The sequence below is a fragment of the Haliotis rufescens genome, unplaced genomic scaffold (assembly GCF_023055435.1).
Source record: "Haliotis rufescens isolate VD_foot unplaced genomic scaffold, xgHalRufe1.0.p SCAF_1, whole genome shotgun sequence".
NCBI lineage: Eukaryota > Metazoa > Mollusca > Gastropoda > Lepetellida > Haliotidae > Haliotis > Haliotis rufescens.
In genome coordinates, this window is record NW_025963779.1 from 1,371,306 (window position 1) to 1,394,403 (window position 23,098).

At 38.7% G+C, this 23,098-nt stretch overlaps 1 protein-coding gene across 2 annotated transcripts; it reads left to right on the top strand.

Annotated features, from left to right (window-relative positions):
* Positions 1-4,980: 4,980 nt before the first annotated feature.
* Positions 4,981-8,380, top strand: LOC124117478 (N66 matrix protein-like). 2 transcript variants are annotated; one of them, XM_046479393.2, is made up of 4 exons: positions 4,981-5,097; positions 5,702-5,762; positions 6,166-6,252; positions 7,574-8,380. In XM_046479393.2, the coding sequence occupies exons 3-4, from the start codon at positions 6,171-6,173 to the stop codon at positions 7,993-7,995; spliced, it is 504 nt and encodes a 167-aa protein (XP_046335349.2). In that variant the 5' UTR covers positions 4,981-5,097; positions 5,702-5,762; positions 6,166-6,170; the 3' UTR covers positions 7,996-8,380. The 2 variants fall into 2 exon arrangements, with proteins under 2 accessions (XP_046335349.2, XP_048237483.1); XM_048381526.1 differs by having other exon boundaries at positions 4,981-5,085.
* Positions 8,381-23,098: the final 14,718 nt, after the last annotated feature.

The window sequence follows — 23,098 nt, forward strand, 5'->3', positions numbered from 1 at the left end:
TCGTCACGCAGAAGACCCGGGTTCGTTTCCCGACATAGGTACAATGTGTGAAGCCCATTTCTGGTGTCCCCCGCCGTGATATTGCACGGATATTGCCAAAAGCCGCGTAAAACCATACTCACTCACTCTGCAAACTCATCTTAAAAGGATGTTATCACGATTCAGATGCAGCAACTTTAACATTTCCACAAATACAGGAGGACGCCATTCTACACCATATGAAGAAAGACTGTTAATATTGTCTCAGTTAGGGAAAAAATGTTATTGAAGATCAATTGCATAAATTATAATATTTGTGTGTGAACTTTATGATTTCCCACGAAATAATGGATAATTATTTAACCACCCCATCAATACACTCTTCCATATACTTGATTTTATTATAACATAGTGAAATATTGCGTAACATAAGTGTATTCCTCCTGAAGGGAAATCAAATAAGAAATACTGACTGTTAAATGAAAAATACACCAAAGAGGGTTTTGGTGATCCTGGCACAGTCAGGCTGGTTAGGCTCATCATCAGCTCAGGGGCCTTGCCCCCTCTACACGCAGCCCAGACAGCGAATGGGACTTCTCCCAGGAAGCGCTGCCTAGTCAAACCCACCCAGAACGTTTCGGAGAATGTGAAGATTCCCCAACACTGCAGCCTTCTGCATTACCCAGATTATCAGAAGGGCTGTATTCCTGGTGGCAAACCCGGGTACTCTCCCATTGCCAGCCAACAGATTGGGAGATACCAAACCTAAGGCACCGAGAACAATGGGGAGTCGGACAACTTGGTACTTGGGATGCAAGCGTGACATTTCGAAAGTGAGGTCCGCATATTTGCCATGTTTTTCCTCATCTTGTCAATCACATTCGTGTCAAAAGGGGACAGAAAATTCAATGATATAAATGATTTCATTGGATTTATCAAAAAGGACAAGATCATGTTTGTTGGCCTGGATACATCTAAGGCTGTAACACGGCCTATTCCAAAGAATTTTGTATTGATCATTTTCCATAACGCCCTCTACATATTCCGGGTCGTACCATGGATTGACCTATGTGTCAAAACCACAAGCACGGCGAAGACGGTAATAAAATGATCGAGCTATACCATCATATCGTTTAAGATACTGTGTTTGTTCCAAAGCTGGGAATCCACTCACAATGTGTTGGACAGTTCTTAAATTCATTACATAATCTACATTTCATATTTACATTTTGATACAAAATCACACACTGACCGTTGCGAGTTGGAAGTGACTGGTCCTGAGCAGCAAACCGAAAGAAGTCAGTTTCACTTTTCAGGCCAGACGACTTCATCCACGCAAAGGACTCTGCAGGATTGCTGATCTTCTCAACATACTGCGCATAAACTCGATGCAGTGGTCGTATAGAAAGCCTCTCCTTGAAAAACTGAGTCTGGGGCCGATTTGATATGGCTCTTCGCTTGGTTGACACTCATTCCTGTACCGTCCAGCAGTACAGAACCATCAACAAAATCAACACCGACATTGAGATTATGTCCCATATACTTGGCTCGTTTTAGAAAACTGTGGAATACCTTGTTTTCATCATGAGTCTTGACATGCTTCACAAGAGGATCATCGGACAAATAAATGTGTGCAAACGTGCACAAAACAATTCTATCATGAAGAGCCCCAACGTTAATCTAACCACGTCCTCCCATAATGATTGGAAAATACAAGCGATTGAGGGGAGAGCGAGGGTGGTGGGATATATTGTCTGACATGATTCTTCGTGTGAGGGTGTCAATACCCTGAATTTCTTGTTTCGTCCAATCAACAACACCAAAAGAATACGAAAGGACGGGCACAGCATAAGTATTTGTGGCTTTGACTTTGTTGAGAGAGTTCAGCTCTGAACTCAAGATCTTTTTAAAGTCTACATTTGTACTCTGCCCGAAGTTTTTCCTTGATACGGCCATTCTGGAGTTTGTCCCTAATCTACATCCCTACATACGTATAGGCCTGACCTTCCACGAGATGGTCAATAACTCCTCCTTCAAGTAAACTGACTTATCCTCCCTCTTCTACCTTGCCACGTTTCAGATGAAGAATGTTGCATTTGTCGAGTCCAAAGTACATGCCGATATCATTAGAAAAGGATTCGACAAGCAGAATCTGTTTTTTGAGTGTAGTTCCGCTCGCCATTGGCAATAAGTTCAAGGTCATACAAGAAAAGGAGGTGAGTAAGGGGTGTTGGTGATCAGTGCTGAGGAGGTCAAGGATGATAACCTACCTCTTTGCTTAGCGAAAAGCTTAAAGGATTTAATGACAAACAGAAAAGCAAAGAACTGATTATTATTATTATTATTATTATTATTATTAAGATTGATGATGTAGGTCATGATAATATAAATGTAAAAAAGATATAAGGATGTGAATATTGATGTTATATGCATTACATGGTCATTTATATACAACACGTATATTAGAATATATAATATAATATGTTACTTAACTGTTTATATATCTAAACTTTGAAGTGTACAAGTGCAGATATTCTGCTTCTCACAAGTAAAGTAATATGTAATGAAGAACCATTCGATATGCAGCACAATGGGGAGGTTTTAATGTCTCAGCCTAAACATTTCTTTATACCACCAGTATACCTAGCCTTGAGCAACAGCACAAAGACAGAGAGACGTATTGCTTGTTGAATTATTTTCTGGTGTTTCTTTGGTGTTTTGAGCTGACTTATTTCTAATAAAATGTTTGGAATTTTGGCTGTCACATGTGGGGCAGCATACGCTAACCTTCTCGCGAACACCTGGTGTCATCACTATTTGGTAGTGATTCAGAAACACATGATCATGATATAGTCGGAATCGTACACTTGACTCTGCTTGTAGAAGAATATGGAAAGGGTTTTGTAGCTTTTATATACATTGATCAGGTTAGGATTTATTTTGTCTGCATAACGTTCTGAAATGTTTGCATTGAGTTATATGAATAAGTAATTTGCTACAAACATATGCATGCTGACTGTTACGTTCAGATATATATTCTCAGATGAGGTTAAGGGAAATAACAACGAGCAATGCGGGCCTGAAGGTTGTGCTGACGTGTTTGTGTTTCAATAAACCTTGACAACCAGCTGTGTACATTTCTGAAAATCCGTTTACGGGTGGAATCTAGGTATCTGGTTCCACATATATTTGACTTCTGCGTCATATATGTATTATTTATCAAACCAAAGGGAACTCGTACCGTTTGTTATTGCGTTTGCACAGCAGAGAATATATAAATATACTTTGCTGACGAAATAATTTATTAAAACTCTCTTATTACACAGGTGTACTGCACTAAGGATGTGGTATGTTTCATGTATCGTATTTTATGACATGATTTAGGCTGAGAACAGTGGGTAAAGATGGGATAACTGAGACATGCACCAATTCGCCAATTGTGACGTCAGTACTGGGTATATTATGGGTTAACTGGGACGTCACCAGCCCCTCTCCAGATACTTGATACTGGGTTTAAAAAGGGTTAACTGGGACATCACCAGCCCCCATCCAGATACTTGATATTGGGTTTAAAAAGGGTTAACTGGGACATCACCAGCCCCTCTCCAGATACTTGATACTGGGTTTAAAAAGGGTTAACTGGGACATCACCAGCCCCTCTCCAGATACTTGATACTGGGTTTAAAAAGGGTAAACTGAGACATCACCAGCCCCTCTCCAGATACTCGATAGTGGGTTTAAAAGGGTAAACTTGGACGTGCACCAGCTCCTCTTCGGGTATTCGATAGTGAGTTTAAAAGGGTTAACTGGGACATCACCAGCTCCTCTCCTCGTATTCGATAGTGGGTTGAAAAGGGTTAACTGGGACATCACCAGCCCCTCTCAAGATACTCGATAGTGGGTGTTAAAGGGTTAACTGGGGCGTGCACCAGCTCCTCTTCGGGTACTCGACAGTGGGTTTAAAGGGGTTAACTGGGACATCACCAGCTCCTCTCCGGGTACTCGATAGTGGTTTTAAAAAGGGTTAACTGAGACATGACCAGCCCCTCTCCAGATACTCGACAGTGGGTTTATAAGGGTAAACTGGGACGTGCACCAGCTCCTCTTCGGGTATTCGATAGTGAGTTTAAAAGGGTAAACTGGGACATCACCAGCTCGTCTTCAGGTACTCGATAGAGAGTAAAAGGGTTAACTGAGAATCAACAGCTCCTCTCCAGATACTCGATAGAGGGTATAAAAAGGGTTAACTGAGAATCAACAGCTCCTCTCCAGATACTCGATAGTGGGTTTAAAAAGGGTTTAAAAAGGGTTACCTGGGACATCACCAGCTCCTCTCCAGATACTTGATACTGGGTTTAAAAAGGGTTAACTGGGACATCACCAGCCCCTCTCCAGATACTTGATACTAGGTTTAAAAAGGGTTAACTGGGACATCACCAGCTCCTCTCCAGATTCTTGATACTGGGTTTAAAAAGGGTAAACTGGGACATCACCAGCTCCTCTCTAGGTACTCGATAGTTGGTTTAAAGGGGTAAACTAGGACATCACCAGCTCCTCTTCGGGTACTCGATAGTGGGTTTCAAAGGATTACCTGTTTAACTGGGACATCACCAGCTCCTCTCCAGGTACTCCATAATTGGTTTCAAAGGGTTAATTGGGACATGACCAGCTCCTCACCAGGTTCTCGACAGTGGGTTTAATAGGGTTAACTGGGACACACACCAGCTCCTCTTCAGGTATTCGATAGTGGGTAAAACATGGGTTAATAGGACATGCACGGGGTTAGGGGGTAAACAGGGGTTAACCTGAACATACTCCAGCTTCTCTGTGGGTACACGGTAGTTGTTAAGCCATTAGCCATTAAGAGACGCATTTGCATTCGTTAACCAATCGTGACCTCGAATGTGGTCGCTGTGCAACTAGCACCGCCTACTTTTCCATTTGAACACTATTTATACATCCATTATTTGTTGATTGAGTCATTCATCTTGGGCTGTTGGAAGGTTTGCTGATTTTCAGGTTTTGGTGTAATTCACTTCTCTATTTAATATTGGGATCGTTTTACGCCACTTTAACACAGGTCCAGCTTTAACACGGTGACAGACGGTAAATGAGTTGGTGAGTGAGTGAGTGAGTCAGTTCGTCAATGAGTGAGTAAGCGAATGAGTAGGTTTTCACACCAGTTTTTGCAATATCCAAGCTTCATTACAAGGATGTACGTGTTTGGTTAGATAGTATGTGAATCAACATGTATTTCGAAACTAAAATTATGTTATGTGATGTCATCTTACAGCTGAATTCATTTATTCTGTATATACTGTAATGTGTCGTCACTGCAGTGTACATATTCCATGAATAGGGAATAATATACATGATGGGTGGGGTGAGGCCGTACCCCTATCGTCTATAGTACAACAGAAAAAAGTTAATAGAACAGGGGAGACAACAAGCACGCCAAGCAGAGAACTGGTGGGGGATTATGAATACATTGTTTCCTAGATATAGGATGGCATCTTGACAAATACTGCATCCAATAACCGTCATCACATAGTTGGTTTAACTTAATACCTCCTCGGAAGCCTTGTCAGGAGCCGGACCTGGGCCAGGGTGCGTTGCGGCAGAACCCCCATCATCCATACTACTATGGCAATATTCGTTTTAGAACAGTAACACTATGATGTGGTTTTAATTATGTCTTGCTGTATGTCTTCCATCATTATAGGTATCTGGGGCACCCCTTAGAGTCTAGCAAGTTCTTCGCCTTTCTTGATATCGACAAAACGGTAAGTTTCCAGGTAAGACAAACAATCATGAAATATAAGATGATAGATGATCAGTAATATATTGTTTTACTTTAGTTGAAGTTTGAACTTGCTTGTTCTAAATAAAGTAGTAGGAGTAGTTTCAGTCTCATCCATGATGTAACAGAGAATAGCGTGTTTTGCCACAGCTATCAAAATGTGTGTGCATGCATGATTAATGCAATGGTGTCAAAGTTTATCAGTGTTTTTACTTTGAGACTATTGTCTTTGTATTGGGAACACATTGAGATGTGGAAGTTCAGGGAGTCTTCAGATAACAAATCTATATTTGTGATTGACACAATTTCTTTAAATAATTCAAATTCGTTAAATTTTAGGGACAGAAAATAATTTATGCCCTTGACAATTAATGTCCTTCTTTCAGTCACTATGAAGACATTCACATGGTTGTGGATAATCTTAGCATTGCTGGTGTTGAATCTACAACTGATTCAAGGGAGGTTGAACAGTGGTATGTATGACAAACTTCTGACAGGCCTAGATCCAAGTACTACATTGTACTTGTGGTAACGGGAAATTAATAGGATCAATATGCTTTCTAGCTCTCCATCTGGTAACGTGCACCATAAGAAAGAAGATTTGACTTTATGAAGTTAATTCGTACCATTTAAGGTAATGATCGGTAATGCATGGAACATCTACTCAAAAGTTCGAAAACGAAGGTACTCGGTAAGATATAGATAACATGCAAAGGGTAATCTAAAAGAATCAGGAACTCCAGGTATTTAGCAGCTGGTAACGCATTGGTTAGGTGGAACATGCACCAGCTCCTCCCCAGGTACTCAGCAGAGGGTAAAGCATGGGTAAAGTGGAATGCACCAGCTCCTCTCCAGGTACTCAGCAGAGGGTAAAGCATGGGTTAAGTGGGACATGCACCAGCTCCTCTCCAGGTAGTCAGTAGAGGGTAAAGCATGGGTTAAGTGGGACATGCACCAGCTCCTCTCCAGGTACTCAGCAGAGGGGAAAGCATGGGTTAAGTGGGACATGCACCAGCTGCTCTCCAGGTACGGAGCAGAGGGTAAAGCATGGGTTAAGTGGGACATGCACCAGCTCCTCTCCAGGTAGTCAGTAGAGGGTAAAGCATGGGTTAAGTGGGACATGCACCAGCTCCTCTCCAGGTAGTCAGTAGAGGGTAAAGCATGGGTTAAGTGGGACATGCACCAGCTCCTCTCCAGGTACTCAGCAGAGGGGAAAACATGGGTTAAGTGGGACATGCACCAGCTGCTCTCCAGGTACTAAGCAGAGGGTAAAGCATGGGTTAAGTGGGACATGCACCAGCTGCTCTCCAGGTACTGAGCAGAGGGTAAAGCACGGGTTAATTGGGACATGCACCAGCTTCTCTCCAGGTAGTCAGTAGAGGGTAAAGCATGGGTTAAGTGGGACATGCACCAGCTCCTCTCCAGGTACTCAGCAGAGGGTAAAGCATGGATTAAATGGGACATGCACCAGCTCCTCTCCAGGTAGTCAGTAGAGGGTAAAGCATGGGTTAAATGGGACATGCACCAGCTCCTCTCCAGGTACTCAGCAGAGGGTAAAGCATGGGTTAAGTGGGACATGCACCAGCTCCTCTCCAGGTAGTCAGTAGAGGGTAAAGCATGGGTTAAGTGGGACATGCACCAGCTCCTCTCCAGGTAGTCAGTAGAGGGTAAAGCATGGGTTAAGTGGGACATTCACCAGCTTCGCTGAAGGAACACAGTAGTGGATAGATAATGGGTTTCCCTGAAAGATGTCTACTTAATATATCAATAAAGAATAGAATGTAAACTCCACAGATGATGAAAACGATGGCAACGATGGAAACGATGACGACGAAGAGGAGAAACGTGGAAAACATGGTGGCAATCATGGTAGTGAAGGTAAAAACGACAGTGGTCTGTTTGGAATTGACAGAAGAAACAGAGGAACGGCTGGAAAGACGCGTGAAGACGAAGGTAAAACGGACAGGATGCATGAAAACAACGGTGAAAACGAGGGAAAAGCCAGTAAGATGGGCGGACAAGGCGGAGGTAATAGAAAAAAAGGGGGCATTTTCAGTATGTTTGGACGTCACAGAGGAAACAGAGGAATGGGCGGAAAGATGGATGACGGTGATGGTGAAAACGAGGGAAAAGCCAGTAAGATGGGCGGACAAGGTGGCGGCAATAGCCAAAAAAGGGGGATGTTCAGCAAGTATGGACGAGGAAACCATGCTTAATCACAACTCCATGTGATAGCTTCCTGTCCCGGGACATAAATGCATGAAACAAGTTGCTTAATTATTCCTTAAATGAAATCAATATATGACAGAATATGCCGCTTTTATTATATATCTTCGACCATGAAATAAGCTGATAAAGTTGCTTGTGTGATAAAAAAAATGTCTAAAGGGCTATATCTCGTCCCATAGTCTTACTGAAGCGTCATACGTTGTCTATATGTTTACATTCGGATACACTATACCAAGAAATGAATTGTAAATCTCTCCTGACAAGATATCTGTGCATGTGTGTTTAGGGGAGTTGTTTATGTCATGGCGAATAGGCGGTTCATTGACAATAGAGCAGTACTGTCATAACAAATAAAAACATATTTTTTCTGAATGTGTGTTCTGAATTTGAATAAATTAATGACATATCTATTGGGTTAAATTCCCCACATAGATCAAAGCAGTGTATGCTTGAAACAAGTCATAAAACAATAATCAACATCACATTCAATCCCATTTACTTGAAGTTTATTTTTAAAAGATTTTAAAGCAGGTAAAATACAATTGTCAATGCAAGAGAATAACCAGTCTAGGTTTTCTATCGAAACGTGTTCCATTAAGGGCAAAATAGCTGTGGAAATTCTATGAATGGACCTGTGACAATCAGTGATGACACCAGGTGTTCGCGGAAAGAGTGACCATGTCCTGCCCTCCCGGTAGCACTCGCCATTCGTACAATTTGCATAAAAAAGTAAGCATTTATTGCCTGACGTCGCAAAGCAGTACGCCTGGCATGGAACGTCAGCCAGTTTTCAAACCAGAAAATCAAGTGATCGATGAATCAGAAAATTCAGTGACACGATAGTCCCATTTCTAATTTTGTTAAAAGTAATAAAAACGATATGTTATTTTTTAATTACGTCTGCTGTGTACAAGTGCAGAGATTTTGCTGCTTATAAGTAAAGAAAAATGTTAAGAAATATTTTTCTTTTGCAACACAGTGGGGCGCAGTTTTAATGTCACGACCCAAACATCCTCTTGCAGTTGACTCAGCATAGATAGATGCTACTGAGCTTATGATGAAACTCGAGGACAGAAACATCGACCCTGTTCAAGTAAATATAAATTGTCAATGCAAGAGAATATCCAGCCTATATTTTCTGCCGAAGCAGATTCCATTTGGGCAAAACAGCTGTGGAAATTCTATCAATGGAACACTGAAAATCAGTTGCTTTTTTCATCGTGTGGAGTTGAAGCTGAGGAAAAGCTGCTAGGACATGTTGACCGATGAAAATACTCATTATGATATCTCTTTAATAACCACTACGGATGAATATTGTGTTGCAAGGACTATCAATTAAATCACAGTTGCTCGTGAACATAGGTTATTAACAGTTTGAATATGCACACACAAAGAAGTTGATATTGTGTTTATAGTCGGGCGACATTCTGCAAATATTGGCCGTTTTGAGGTAATCTATTTTCACAAAGCGGTGATTTTATCGGATATTCCTGATCAGGCATAATATCAGTATAAGACTTTTAGATCCCGGAATGAGCAATAGATGAAAAGATTCAGATTTATATTCAAATATTGGTATTTGATGGTTATACTGAATTTCCGCAAAGGAACAACAAGGGAGATAACTCATCGACTTCTTGTGAAACAACTGGTTTGGGTTAATTCGGAGAGGACCTCGTATTGGTCATACTTGTTTCCAACAAGTATACATCTCGTCATAAATATCGCACCACCCTCTTTTTTTCACTAAGTAAAACTGGATCTTCAACCTCATAAAAATGGTGCTTAGAAAAGCACATTAAACTGTTTATATGGCCCCATGTGAGCGTTCAGTCAGAAAATTGACAACACAAGACCGAATTTGAGCACTATTTGAGGGTTTAATTGTAGCAAACTAAAGTTCACTAAAATAAGGTGAAATAAGTATGGCTGCCGGAGTCGTTACAACAGACACACAACACAGTTCACATTTCATTAATGTCGAACACACTTGTAAGGTCCACAATGACTGGCTAACATCGCACTTTGATAACATGTACTACACGCCGTCTCATGTTGGTCACCAGACGTCTGAATCTCTGTTGGGGGATCTGCTGCCACTTATCATGCAATGCATGGGTCAATTCCTGAAGGTTCTGAACTGGAGGAGCCCTTGCTCTCACCCTAAGTCCCAAAATGTCCCACAAATGCTCAATAGGATTAATGTCTGGACTTCTTGTAGGCCAGGGCAGTGTCTCAATGGCGTTGTGTTGGAGATGCTGAACAACAGCTCGAGCACGATGTGGTTTGGCATTATCGTCCATGAAGTCCATGTCGCAGCTGTGTACAAGTAGTCTTTGGGCTTCGTCTGGCTTGGCGTACGAGAGCACGATCTTCCCTGTCATTGGTTTTTTTGGGGACGTTCAGACCTCGGTGCATCCTTTACTTCACCGGAAAACGTATTAGCCTGCTGATGACAGTGTGATTAATGTTCAGTTGTGCTCCAATAGCACGACATGACATACCAGTCTGGTGCATACCAATAATTTGCCATCTTTGGTTCAGAGGAACTGGACGCTTGGGCATGTCACTGGTTGGTCAAAATAAAGCTTAATTTATGCCTAAAACCAAATTCTAGCTGTGTCTGCCAACATAACATACGCCAAAAGAGGCTATGTGCATACTGCATGTTTAGCAAACCGACCCCCGGTACAAGCATGCTCAACGCAAGCATGCACGTGCAGCTCGGAAAAGGGTGTGTTTGTGATATTATGTTCACAGATGGTGTTGTATATGAAATATGTACTTGTAGTTTAAAAAACCGAAAATTATATTTTCTACTTTTACTTTAAAATGTGTGGTGCGATATTTATGACGAGGTGTATATTTACATGAATGAAAACGAAACTTGTTATAGCGTTTATTGTTGGAATGTTAATAAGTAGATTCGGACAATATCAATCAACATTGATATTTAAACTCTCCAAAACATGTCATTTAAAAGATAAATATTGATATTTGGTGGTTATAATGGATTTATGCAAATGGTTGAGTATTCTACATGCCTGTGTACCCTAATGTAGAAGTTCAAATCACTCAAATACTAGTATGTCATAAGGGACCAACAGTGTATTCATATTCTATGTCTAGCCATCAAACCCTTGGCGGCGATCTTGGAATTTTAGGCCACCAGAGGGCTCTGGTGACGGAGTTTCTATCTACAGGTGTAAACTATACTCCAGTGAGTTAGTATGCCAAGTTATATGCATATAAGTCCTAGTCCTAGGAAACTTGTCGACCATCTTTGAATTGACAGACATTTTGCTTTTTTGTAGATTTGTCAATAGTCGAAAAAGTTCAGTAGTTGTGAATATCTTTTTAGAAACATAATACGGCTATTTCGCAATACAACGCATGCTTTTTTTCATCAAAATATTGAACCTCATCTGAAATATGGAAGATATATTGACAATTGGTGGCCATATTGGATTATGCAAATTAGACATATTTCCCAACCTGGGATTGTTTGGGACTTATGGTTTGCTGTTTTCGAGACCTTGTAGAAATGCATTGTGGTGAAATGAATTATGTTGCAACTTGAAACCTTATTTTACCTGGACTAACATACGAAATATTCATTTCCAAAACATCAACAGTACTATCTTGATAGTTGAGGTACTGTTGGTTGAGGCCAACGGATGAAGATTACACAAATGTGTTACACATGATGTGTGAACTACACACGTATTGCAGGTGATCAGCGAGAAACCAGGACATTGTAGAAAATACAAAACACAGTTCAAGTGGAGATTGCTTCATAAAATACGTCCATTTTCGAGCAAATTTGCCTACACATATCGTCACATGACAACAGACACCTAGTCTACCAAAGTGAATGCGACCTCGAAAATGACATCTTACTGAGTAATGTCCGTTTCACATATATCAATATGACATTTATTCTGTCTCGCATGAATGTTTCTCTCACTAATATTAGCCGGCCCTGGGCAAGGTGATGCGTATGAAATGAGTATTACATAAAAGATAGAATTTATGTATGTCAGCTTCTTTATTATGAGGAAAACGGCGTTTCGGATCATATGCTTACTCCTGTATGAATGATAGCGTGTTACATAAAAATATTTTTCTTCATGTTGAAAAATATGCAAAACTAGAGATCCTTGTGCACATTTACTGACATTTATAGTGTGCACTGATGCTGAGAACATATATTGTTCCATAAGGGCAATAACGATTCGCTGGAGAACATATGTAGGGGTTGATTGATAAGTTCTGAGCATCGTATTCAAAAATATATAAATGCAGAAGAAGATTATGCTGAAAATAAAAATAACATAATTCCAGTGTCATCAGGTTATCTTTCTATGTGATGTGAACTTATCAATTAACCCTTGTACACGTAAACCGGCTTTAATTATTACACTACTACTTCCACACGGTGCAGTCTCAAGCCGTGCGTTCTTCCCGACGACGATACACGTGAACACACCTGCTGTTGTTGTTTGTTTGTTTGTTGTTTAACGCCGCACTCAGCAATATTGCAGCTAAATGACGGCGGTCTGTACCAGACAATCCAGTGACTGATATCAAGAGCATCGATCCCCGCAGTTGGGATACGATGACATACATCAAGCAAGTCAACCAACCTGATCTCCCGATCCCGTTCGTCTGCTGATAGCATAGACGCCTTCTACAGCAATCATGGATTGCCGAAGACCTATTGTACCCCGGATCTGCACGGGTTTAACGACTGCTGTGACGAGCTGACACCTTCGCTCATGAGAAAATGTAACTCTACATCAATTCCAGTTCTGCCATCGTTGTTAACTTCTTTGGCGTCGATGTTAACGTGTCAACGTGATGCCCAGAGCATGCTGCACGTGATCATGCTACACGTGCATTTGCATTTTTAGCAAATAAATTAATTTTACGCTGAATTCATTAAACGAAAACAAGATTTTCACTTGTACCCGTGTCTATGCTTAATAGTCAGGAATGCTTGAAAATGTCTTTCTACAGTAAGTCCAAATTTGAATGGGTAAGGAGCATACCTGACCCCCTGATCCCGTCAATTGCCTCTTGCGATAAGCATGGGTTGCTGAAGAATAAAGTACTGTCGGAAATGCTAGAAAACTGCTTTTCTGGCTTCATTTAATAAATACGAGTCATAGGACTATAAAAAGAGCATATATCAAAATAACACAAATTGCCCTAATCTAGCGTGTTCTAACTGACACTGTGATTAAAATGTGACACCCTTAAAATGTACTTTTACAGGTAAAGTTATGATATAAAATGTTCGTTTGTTGTCATGCATGTATGATGACCTCAAACCGTGCATTCTCACAGGTTCAAATGTCACCGAGTTTTGGGTGGTCTCAAAATATTGCTGTTATTGTACTTAATTGACATGTCCGTTGATGGGGTAGAAATTAAGGATATGTACTGTATTATATTTGCTTGGAAACATGATAGAATAGTTAAGAGTTATGAAACGGGATGAGTATTGGAAGGTTGCCGTTTTAGAATCCAAAAGTATTTGTTGTTCTACAGATGATTTCTTAAGGTAGCATTTATCTCCGCTGAAGACATATATGAATCTGTACTTTTACAACGAAACCTTTACACTTAGCCAAGATGGGTACAACAAAGTTGAGCTCATAATGTAAGACAACGTGACGTAAGACAACGTTAACGTGACCGTGTTGTGCCGCCAGCACATATGTCATGTTCTTTACAGGGTTCTTATTCAGCCGAATTTTCTCCATGAGTTGAACGTTCGTTTCATATGGTCTGAAGTCGACAATGTCATATTTTCCTGTATGTTCGCCTTCAGACTACTCATGGTTTGGGCGACAGTATCTGATTCCCGGACCTTATATTAACTGGCGTCATCTATGACAATAACACTGGCGTTGTTTAAAATGGGCAAAAGGTGAAGTTCCAACCAATCTATGAACACATCACCTCATATAATTTCCTTATGAAAATCCCCAGTTTTCTTTTTCGCCTCGAAAACTAGTACACATCCATCAATGAGCCCCATATCATGGGTTGCAGCATGCAAGACAATGACACGATTATCTTTACCTGATGGTACCATGGGTGCTTTTGTCCATCTGCCAATAGGCACATGTAGTCAGTGGAATGAATCATCAAGGTACATTATCTGGACGCCCTGGCTGTGATAGTTATGACTGGTTAGGAGATAATGTGACCTCATAGACAGGATATTTTCCCCTGAAAAGTGCTCGGTCATCGCTACGAGCACTGTATCGAAATCCCATCTCTTGGAGGGCAATAGTTAGTGCAGTTAACATTAATTGTATCTTTAATTCCCCCCAAATTCTACTACAAGTCAGGGTTACCTTCTGCTCATAAAGCTTGTACACTAAACGCCTAATCACCCTGTATCAAAGCTGTCTAATACTAGTATCCTTTTACGTCCCAGTTTTGTTTTTGAGACCACCCCTATGCATGTTTTGTTTTATTTATCATACCGTAGACTTGATGGTATGAATTAAAAACCATATATTTTGGGCAGTTCGGTAATTCACCCTGTCTAAATTAATAAATGGTTTGCCTCTATCTCTCTCAGGTGTAAAGGACTTGTTTACTTTTCCCAGTCCGGACTCCAGATCGTGTACCATGGTTATGGCTATGCAAGTGCAATGTAACATGCTTCATGGTAGTAATGTTAACAAAAACAAACGCAGCGTCATTTTAGAAGATGCATATTTGGATTTTTCTCAAATTGATTTTTGTGTGTGGATTAGATGTTTTATGAAGACTACATTATTATCATTATAACGGAGTAACGTGCGCGTCATTCTATAGTCCGTTTCAGACTGCCATCATTGGACTTAGAACAAATGTGAACTTCCTGTTTTCGTTCGAATTTGTCTCCCGTAAACTTGTCGATAGGACTCATTGTGGTTGAAATACTTCAAACCACAGGCAGGACAATCGGTAGTTACTCGATATTTCAATAACAACAATCTGAGAAAAATTATATCCTTTTTTAACAGACAAAAAGCAGTTGTCTAGCATTTCCGACAGTACTTTAATTCTACTCTGGATCTTGACGAGGGTGGGGATAGAGGGTGAGATGGTAGGCGTTTAAAGGTAACGATATGATAAAATAAGGTAGATGACAGTATATAATACCAGTTTTCGCAACGTTTCAGTGTTTGACCAAGGGGTCCTAAGGATTTGCCGGATTAAATCCCAGTAACAGTGGACAATACTTCCTCTTTCCGAAATGGAAGGTGACGTGAAAACTGAAGCTCAGAAATGTCATAAAATTAATTTCATAAATACACGCGACAAAATATTTTTTTCATCATAAGCAATCTGCTAAAAGCTGTGTCCATTTTACGATTCCAACTGTATGATTAGCCTGTGTTTACGAATCACTATCACATAGTGATGATACCAGGTGTTGGTATAAATAATTCTGTTTATAGAATGACTTAATCTACATTATAACAACTTCTATTTGACCAACTCTGCAATTAGATGGGTTTCATTGTCAACGAAAATCAGGACTTTTAAATGTTTATCAAAATTAAGTTTTTTTGAAAAACAAAATATTTTTTCACGTTTGATTTATAAGCTTGTTCCTTCAGTCAATGAAAAGATTCCATGTTTAAGTTTTTGTTCACACCAGGCTAAGTGCATATTAGACCCGTGAAGATCCGGGGTAGAATAGGTCTTCAGCAACCCGTGCTTGCCGAAAAAAGCGACTATGCTTGTCGTAAGAGGCGACTAATTATGTCATACATTTACACTTTATTTAATTAAGAATTGACCTTCACTTTGTGTGAGTTCATTGGAGTATGAACCTTCATAGAGTGAGGGCCAAACTGTATGAACGTCGGAGCTTGAGAGCCTGGACTTAATCCATTGTAGATTTGTGCTGCATGCGAATGTGGAGAAGCAACGCTCGTGCCACAAAATGTCATTTTCAACTTTATATTGAAAAGATGGTACTTCTGTGTCCTTGTTAAGTATTTCCTGGGCGTTAAGATGAGTTGTTTCATCCCCAAATTTGCAACGTGCATGTATACCAGTTAAAAATGAAGCTTTGACTTCCTGCAAATGCTTTTTCAAACATTCTGTGATATTCCTCTGGCACAGTTTTCAGATTAACAGATGATTGTCCTTATTAGGTGATATGATGACTTTGTGAGGGCTCGAATCCATCTACAATACGAAGAAATCACAATATATGATTATACAGCTTTGAGTAAATACATTTTTCACATGTAGGTCTAAATCTAGTAAAATAAAATAAAAAGGACCCGTGAAGATTCCGGGGTAGAATAGGTCTTCAGCAACACATGCTTGCCCTAAAAGGTGACTATGCTTGTCGTAAAAGGCGACTAACCGGATCGGGTAGTCAGGCTCGCTGAAATGGTTGATGCATGTCATCGATCCCAATTGCGTGGATCGATGCTCATGATATCAATCACTGGATTGTCTGGTCCAGACTCGATTATTTACAGACCGCCATTATATAGCTGGAATATTGCTGAGTGCGGCGTTAAACAACAAACCAACCAAAATAATTAATTTAAGTTAAAATGGAACTCATGTGTGGCGTTCGGATAATAACTCGTAAATTTAAATAAAAAAATATTAATTCTAAAGTGTCTATAACAAAACTCTAAATCCTTTCTATTTGATAAGATTATTTTTTTCGTAACACAAATGTTATGTACAATTTGTTTCATAATTGTTAATAAGTCAATATTTGTTTCTCAAAACGGTTTTGAATTTAAAATTTATTTTATTTGTTTTCATCATTGTTTAATGTCACAAGCAGTTGATGGTTGGTTGGTTGGTTGGTTGGTTGGTTTGATGTTTTACGCCGCACCCAGCTCGGGTGGTCAGGCTCGCTGATTTGGTTGAAGCATGTCATCGATCCAAAAATGGAATATTGCTGAGTGTGGCTTTAAACAACAAACCAACCAACCTGCAAGATGTGCATGAACAACTGCATTCTGTCATCTTTAAAAATAATCTGTAAGATCAAGATCGCCTGGGACAAAGTACATGTCCTCAGTTTTCTTGTGTCCTGACGTCGAGATCGAAGAGGAAAAGCCGTACTTTGACTTGTCAACACAACAGCAAAGGCCAAATTACCCAAGGGGAGACTACTCTCATTGACAATGTTTACTGACAACTTATTCTATTTATAACGTCTGAATGACGTCTGGCATTAAAAGTTTGGAAAAATCAAAATTATTCATCCCATTATTTCTTAATACATTTCATGTTCAGGGTGGTAAATAAGTGAAGGGAATTGGCTATATGATGGTCATGTCACACCATCTCACTCCACCTCACTTTATATTTAATTTTGTAACTATCATATTTATTTATTAGTATTTGATCGTTTTGCTTAACGTAATTTGCGCTAAAATATTCTGAAAGGTAGGTAAAAAAAATATAGGAATAAAAGTTTTAATCTTTAATATTTTTTGTGATTTCGTTTGGTGATTTCGTGAAAATGTTAAGTGGGTAGGTTAAAAGAGTAGAACCATTGGTAGTTTTTTAGATATATGTTAAGTCTTTATCATCGTATTTGACATGGAATATTAATATTCATTGCGACAGTGAATGAGTTAGCATTTTACTTATTTCTGTTAGTTTGTTTGTTGTTTAACGCCACAATCGCAGCAATATTCCAGCTATATGACAACGGTCTGTAAATAATCGAGTCTGGACCAGTGATTGACATCATGAGCATCGATCCACGCAATTGGGATACGATGTCATGCATCAACCAAGTCAGCGAGCCTGACCACCCGACCCCGTAAGTCGCCTTTTTGGGCAATCATGGGTTGATGAAGACCTATTCTACACCATGATCTTCACGAGTCTACTTATTTCTGGTTGGCGGAATGAATGACCCACCGCTATTTCATAATGTTTCGTCTTTATTTAATTTCAGGGAGTCGGCGGATTTGTAAACCAAGTTTATAAAAAATGTCTGGCTTAATAATGTGGTCGGAATCGTACAACAGTCCATACTTTGGGTAGAGATTTCTTAGGATTGTGGAAATGTTTTTGCCACTTTAAAATATATTATTAATTAGGATGTTTGAATACTAGCAACGGATGTTTTGATCGGGTTGTGATTTCTCTCTTCTGATTATCTTATAATTCTCATACCGTTCATATGACTCAATGGGTGTGTATCATGTTCCAATGTTTTGTTTTATTGTGCGTGTAGTTAGAGCATGAATATCGTGGTCCCATGCTTTACCTTGACAGCCAATGAAGTATATGTCGCAACACATTGACAACCAGGTGTGTATGAATCATAGTATACATAAACAGACATTATTCATATCTGATAGTCTTTTCGTACTGTAAATATCATAATACATATTTTTGTTTCACAATATATGATATCTACGGAAACACGTGAGGGTTATAATCTCTTTATCATATCGAGGGTAAATATCTCTCTGTCATTTGTTTTTCTTCAAATAAGTTGAGTTTCACTCACTAAATAAAGTTATGATATGATGCCAAATAATTTGCAGGCATGTTTGTTTAAATAATTTCTTAAACTTCGGAAAATCTATATCTAAGCTGTTTGGGAAGGTAAGGCAATACTTAGGTAAGCAAGCACTTATCACATCGGTGTATGGAGCTTAATAACAGTAACTTCTACTCATGTGCAAATTCTCGGATCGTGATACCATGTTTAAGTCATCGTATCAGTGATATTATCCATTAAATGAACGATAATGATTTCTTCTTCAATTATGTAATTACTGCCTCGGGATACATTTACTATTTACATATAAAAAGGGAATAAAACAACAGAAATGTTTTGTATACAGAACGAAACTACGGCATTGCCATCATTCATTGGAAAACGAAGAACCTTGTAAACCTATTGTGTTTTCCAGTTGTGACATTTGGAGAACATTGCCAAATTTTAAGTATCAGTGGCAAAAATGATGTCCGATGCAATTCCTTATTTGAACTAGTTTGAACTAATTAGATGATACAACATGCAAAAGCAAGTCAGAAAAAACAAAATATGGAATTGCATCGGACATACTGTTTGTCACTGATTCATCAAACTTGGAAATTCCATCCATCGAGTCATACAGTGATGTGGAGAGTGTTTGTCGCTCTGATTCTTGTTTGTTTGTTTGTTTTAAACATATTTTATTGACAAATAATACACACACACACACACACACACATATATATATATATATACATATAGACATACACACATACATATACACACGCATATACACATACATACGCTCATACATACATACATACATACATACATACATACATACATACATACATACATACATACATATGTTCATACATACATATAACACATACACATACTTACACTAACATGTACAGACATTCACATACCCGTATATATTATGCTTACAGACAGAGGCAGACATGCCACTGAACATGTAGAAACTCACAAACATCTGGGAGTCACGTTATCTCAAGATACGACATGGACTGCACATGTTTCAATTATTGCTACGTCAACAGCGAAAATGGTTTCAGCTATACGTAAACTTAAATATAAATTAAATAGATATAATCTGTCAAAAATCTATCTGATATTTATGAGACCTATTCCAGAATACTCATCGGAGGTATGGGACAACTGTTCCGCTCATAACGAAAATATACTTGAACTAATTCAACTTGACGCTGACAGAATTGTTACAGATTTGACCAAATTGGCCTGGAGAGAGAGTTTATATTTCGAAACCGGCTGGCTACCACGAAAAGAGAGACGAAAAATTAAAAAACTTATGCCAGTGCACAAAATAATAATAAATGAATGTCCCTCATATCTAAATGATTTGTGACCCCACAATAGATCACCTGCTTCAAATTATAAGCTACGTAACAAACAGAACATGACTGTAGCTTTTGCCAGAACAAGTACATTTCAGAAATCATTTATAATAGACTCTTTGAAACAATGGAATTTACAAAATGAAAATATTAAAAATAGTATCTCTGTAGCTGGATTAAAAACAAAAATGTATCCTAATATTATTAAATCTCAATATTATTTCAGTTATGAAAAGCGTCAAATTAATATTATCAACACAACACTTAAACATAGATGTAGCAATCTAAAGGATTATTTATTTAGGGTTGAATTGTCAGACACTATTTCTTGCTCTTGCGGTTCCCCATGCGAAACTGCTTTTCACTATTTTCTTGAATGTAAAAAATATTCTTTAATAAGAAGTCTTTGTTAATCAACATTAGGAATATAGGGACTCAGCCAAATTTAGAAACAATTCTTAGTGGTAACAAAAATATATCCGAAGAACAAAATAACTTCATTTTTGAATATGTCCATCAATTCACTGTAGTAACAAACAGATTTTAAAACAGATTTTAAATTGTATCTAATGTAACAAGAATTATATTTCATGAGCTACTTCCAAACTATCTTGATTCTGCACATTTAATACATGGTTGTTTCAATACAAAAAGTCATAGTTATATATATATATATATATATATATATATATATATATATATATATATATATATATATATATATATATATATTCTATTAGTTTTGGTATTCGTTATAACTTTGTTTTTGATGTAAAACAATAGCATTCAATGTAACTATCACAGTTTAGTTATATTCTGTATTTCCACCCTACGCATAAATGTAAAATGTCTATTAGTCTATTAACTACTGTTATTATATAATATATCATATCCCCTTCCCAAATGTACCATTGTATACCAAAAATATATAAAAACTATAAATTTATCATATGTATATATGTATACGCTTGTATATGTATGTGTGAGTGTATGTAGGTATATGTGTTTGTGTGTAATACTGTATATATATGTATATGTGTGTGTTATTATATTTTCTCATTAGTTATATATATAATTCCTATGCACTGTACATTTATTCTGCACTATCATTATTCACATATTACATTGTAACGAAATGTATATAGGAGAAGGCCTCGTAAGTGTGTCACTTGTGGCTAATCCATTTGATTTTCCGCAAAAAATATGTTTAAATCAAAGGCAGACATACCCCTGTATTCATATATATGCATGCAGTTTGTACACTGATTGATAATAAGTGGTCGAAGAATTATGCTAAAGAGTTACTCGAATCTATCAGTTGACAGTATATATTTTTGAACGCTGTTGAAAATGAGATTATTGCGACCTTCGGCTATAGGTGAGGTGAGGTAAAATGGGGTTTAACGTCGCGCCCAAGATTAATGCACTTATATAGCGACGTGGATGCACGTGTGTGTGTGGCTGCTTGTACTAGTCCGGACTGATGCCGATTAATAGTGCTAGCACACTGAGATACCATGCCGCAGTTTAACATGGATACCCCACTCAGACACAGTATACTGACTCCGAGCCGACCAGTCCTTGTTTTAGCCCCTTAATGCCGAGCGCCAGACAGAGTAACAACAAGTACCATCTTTAACGTCTTTTGGTATGACGCGGCCAGGGATCGAACCCCGGACCTTCCGCTCTCCGGGCGGACGCTCTACCACCAGACCACGATTTTGAATTGTAAATGTAGTTCCAGCTGTTATAATGTTAGGTTAAGAAGTGTTGAGGCGGAGCTGCAATAGTATTTTTTAAATCATCTGTTTAAAATTTGACACAGATATTAAACTTCTGTATTCATTTTCATATTCATATTCACATTTCACAGTTTGATTGAAGAAGGTATCATTGAATGCTGGTAGGTAGCTGTTCGTGCATGCGGCATATTCATATTGTTCTTATTTCGTAACTCATACCTACTAAAAGTTGATACTTTAGGGGTAACGTGTCATCTAAATACGATGGACATAAATTAGTAATAATACTGTAAATTGTACAAAGCTTTTTATTTTTCCTTCTGTAAGATAGTGTTTCCCATCCTATCTCAAAATATAAACTCGATCTTGATGAGAATTTAGGGAGACATGTTACTATGCGAGCGGCTTCGAGTTGAATCATTTCTAGTTTTTCGGAATTTTCTTGACTGCAGTTATCCCATACCTCTGAAGCATATTCTAATATAGGCCTTATAAAAACGAGATAGATACTGGACAGGACGATTCTTCACGAACAAATAATTTTGGTAGCTGAGCGACAAATATTGTCAATGTGGGCTGTCAATATCATATCGTGAGAGAGGGTAACGCCCAGCTGTTTGTTGGAGATAGATGCGCTAGGAGCCGTATTGTTATTAATACTATCTGCAGCTCGATTATTGCAATGAGTGAACAATATCAATGTTGTTATTACCGGGTTAAACTAAACTAGCCATTTATTGGCCCAGGTATTGAGAGGCTCTAGATCACTGTATAATCTGTGTTCTATCATTAGTATGTGAAAAGATCTGAATCTATATGTATAGATGCAAATATGAAACAGACGAGAAGGTCTCACTGAGGTCTATGATGTGATCTCAATCGCGTAATGGACACTTAGATTTGTCATGAGTCTGGAGAATGTTGTTCTGTTGCTGTTTGGGTGTTAATCAATCAGAAACATGTTTGCATCTGTAACCAACCATAAACACTTTTGCTGACGTTGACCAATCATAATGAGGATGAGGACGATTGTGCAGTTTCTACGGCCTATTTAAACCTTCATTCTTTTTCAACGTATTCACTCAGCTCGGACTGCAGGTAGGTTAATTCACATGTTCCTTTTTTTTTGGGTACGTGTGCTGGTAAGTTTAGCCTTTTCCCAGACATATCACAGCTGTAAACAACAAGAATAGGCTTTAACAACTTAGCCTAGGCTACCCAAACCACAATCGTTGAATGCAGTTATTAATCTGAAGTGTTGTCTATTGAAAACAGTGAACATTGAAATAAAAGTAAATTGAAAGTTTGATAAACCGATACGCCTGTTTGTGTTTGCTTAGATAATGTGTCTCGAAACTGAATCACGTTGATATCATGGCCGATCTCGATATCGGACCCGAGCTTCTGATTCAGTACTTGGTTCCGTTTATCTCTCTCCTTCCATGACTGTCATTGCCTCAGGCCGGGAAATCCAGGGGCG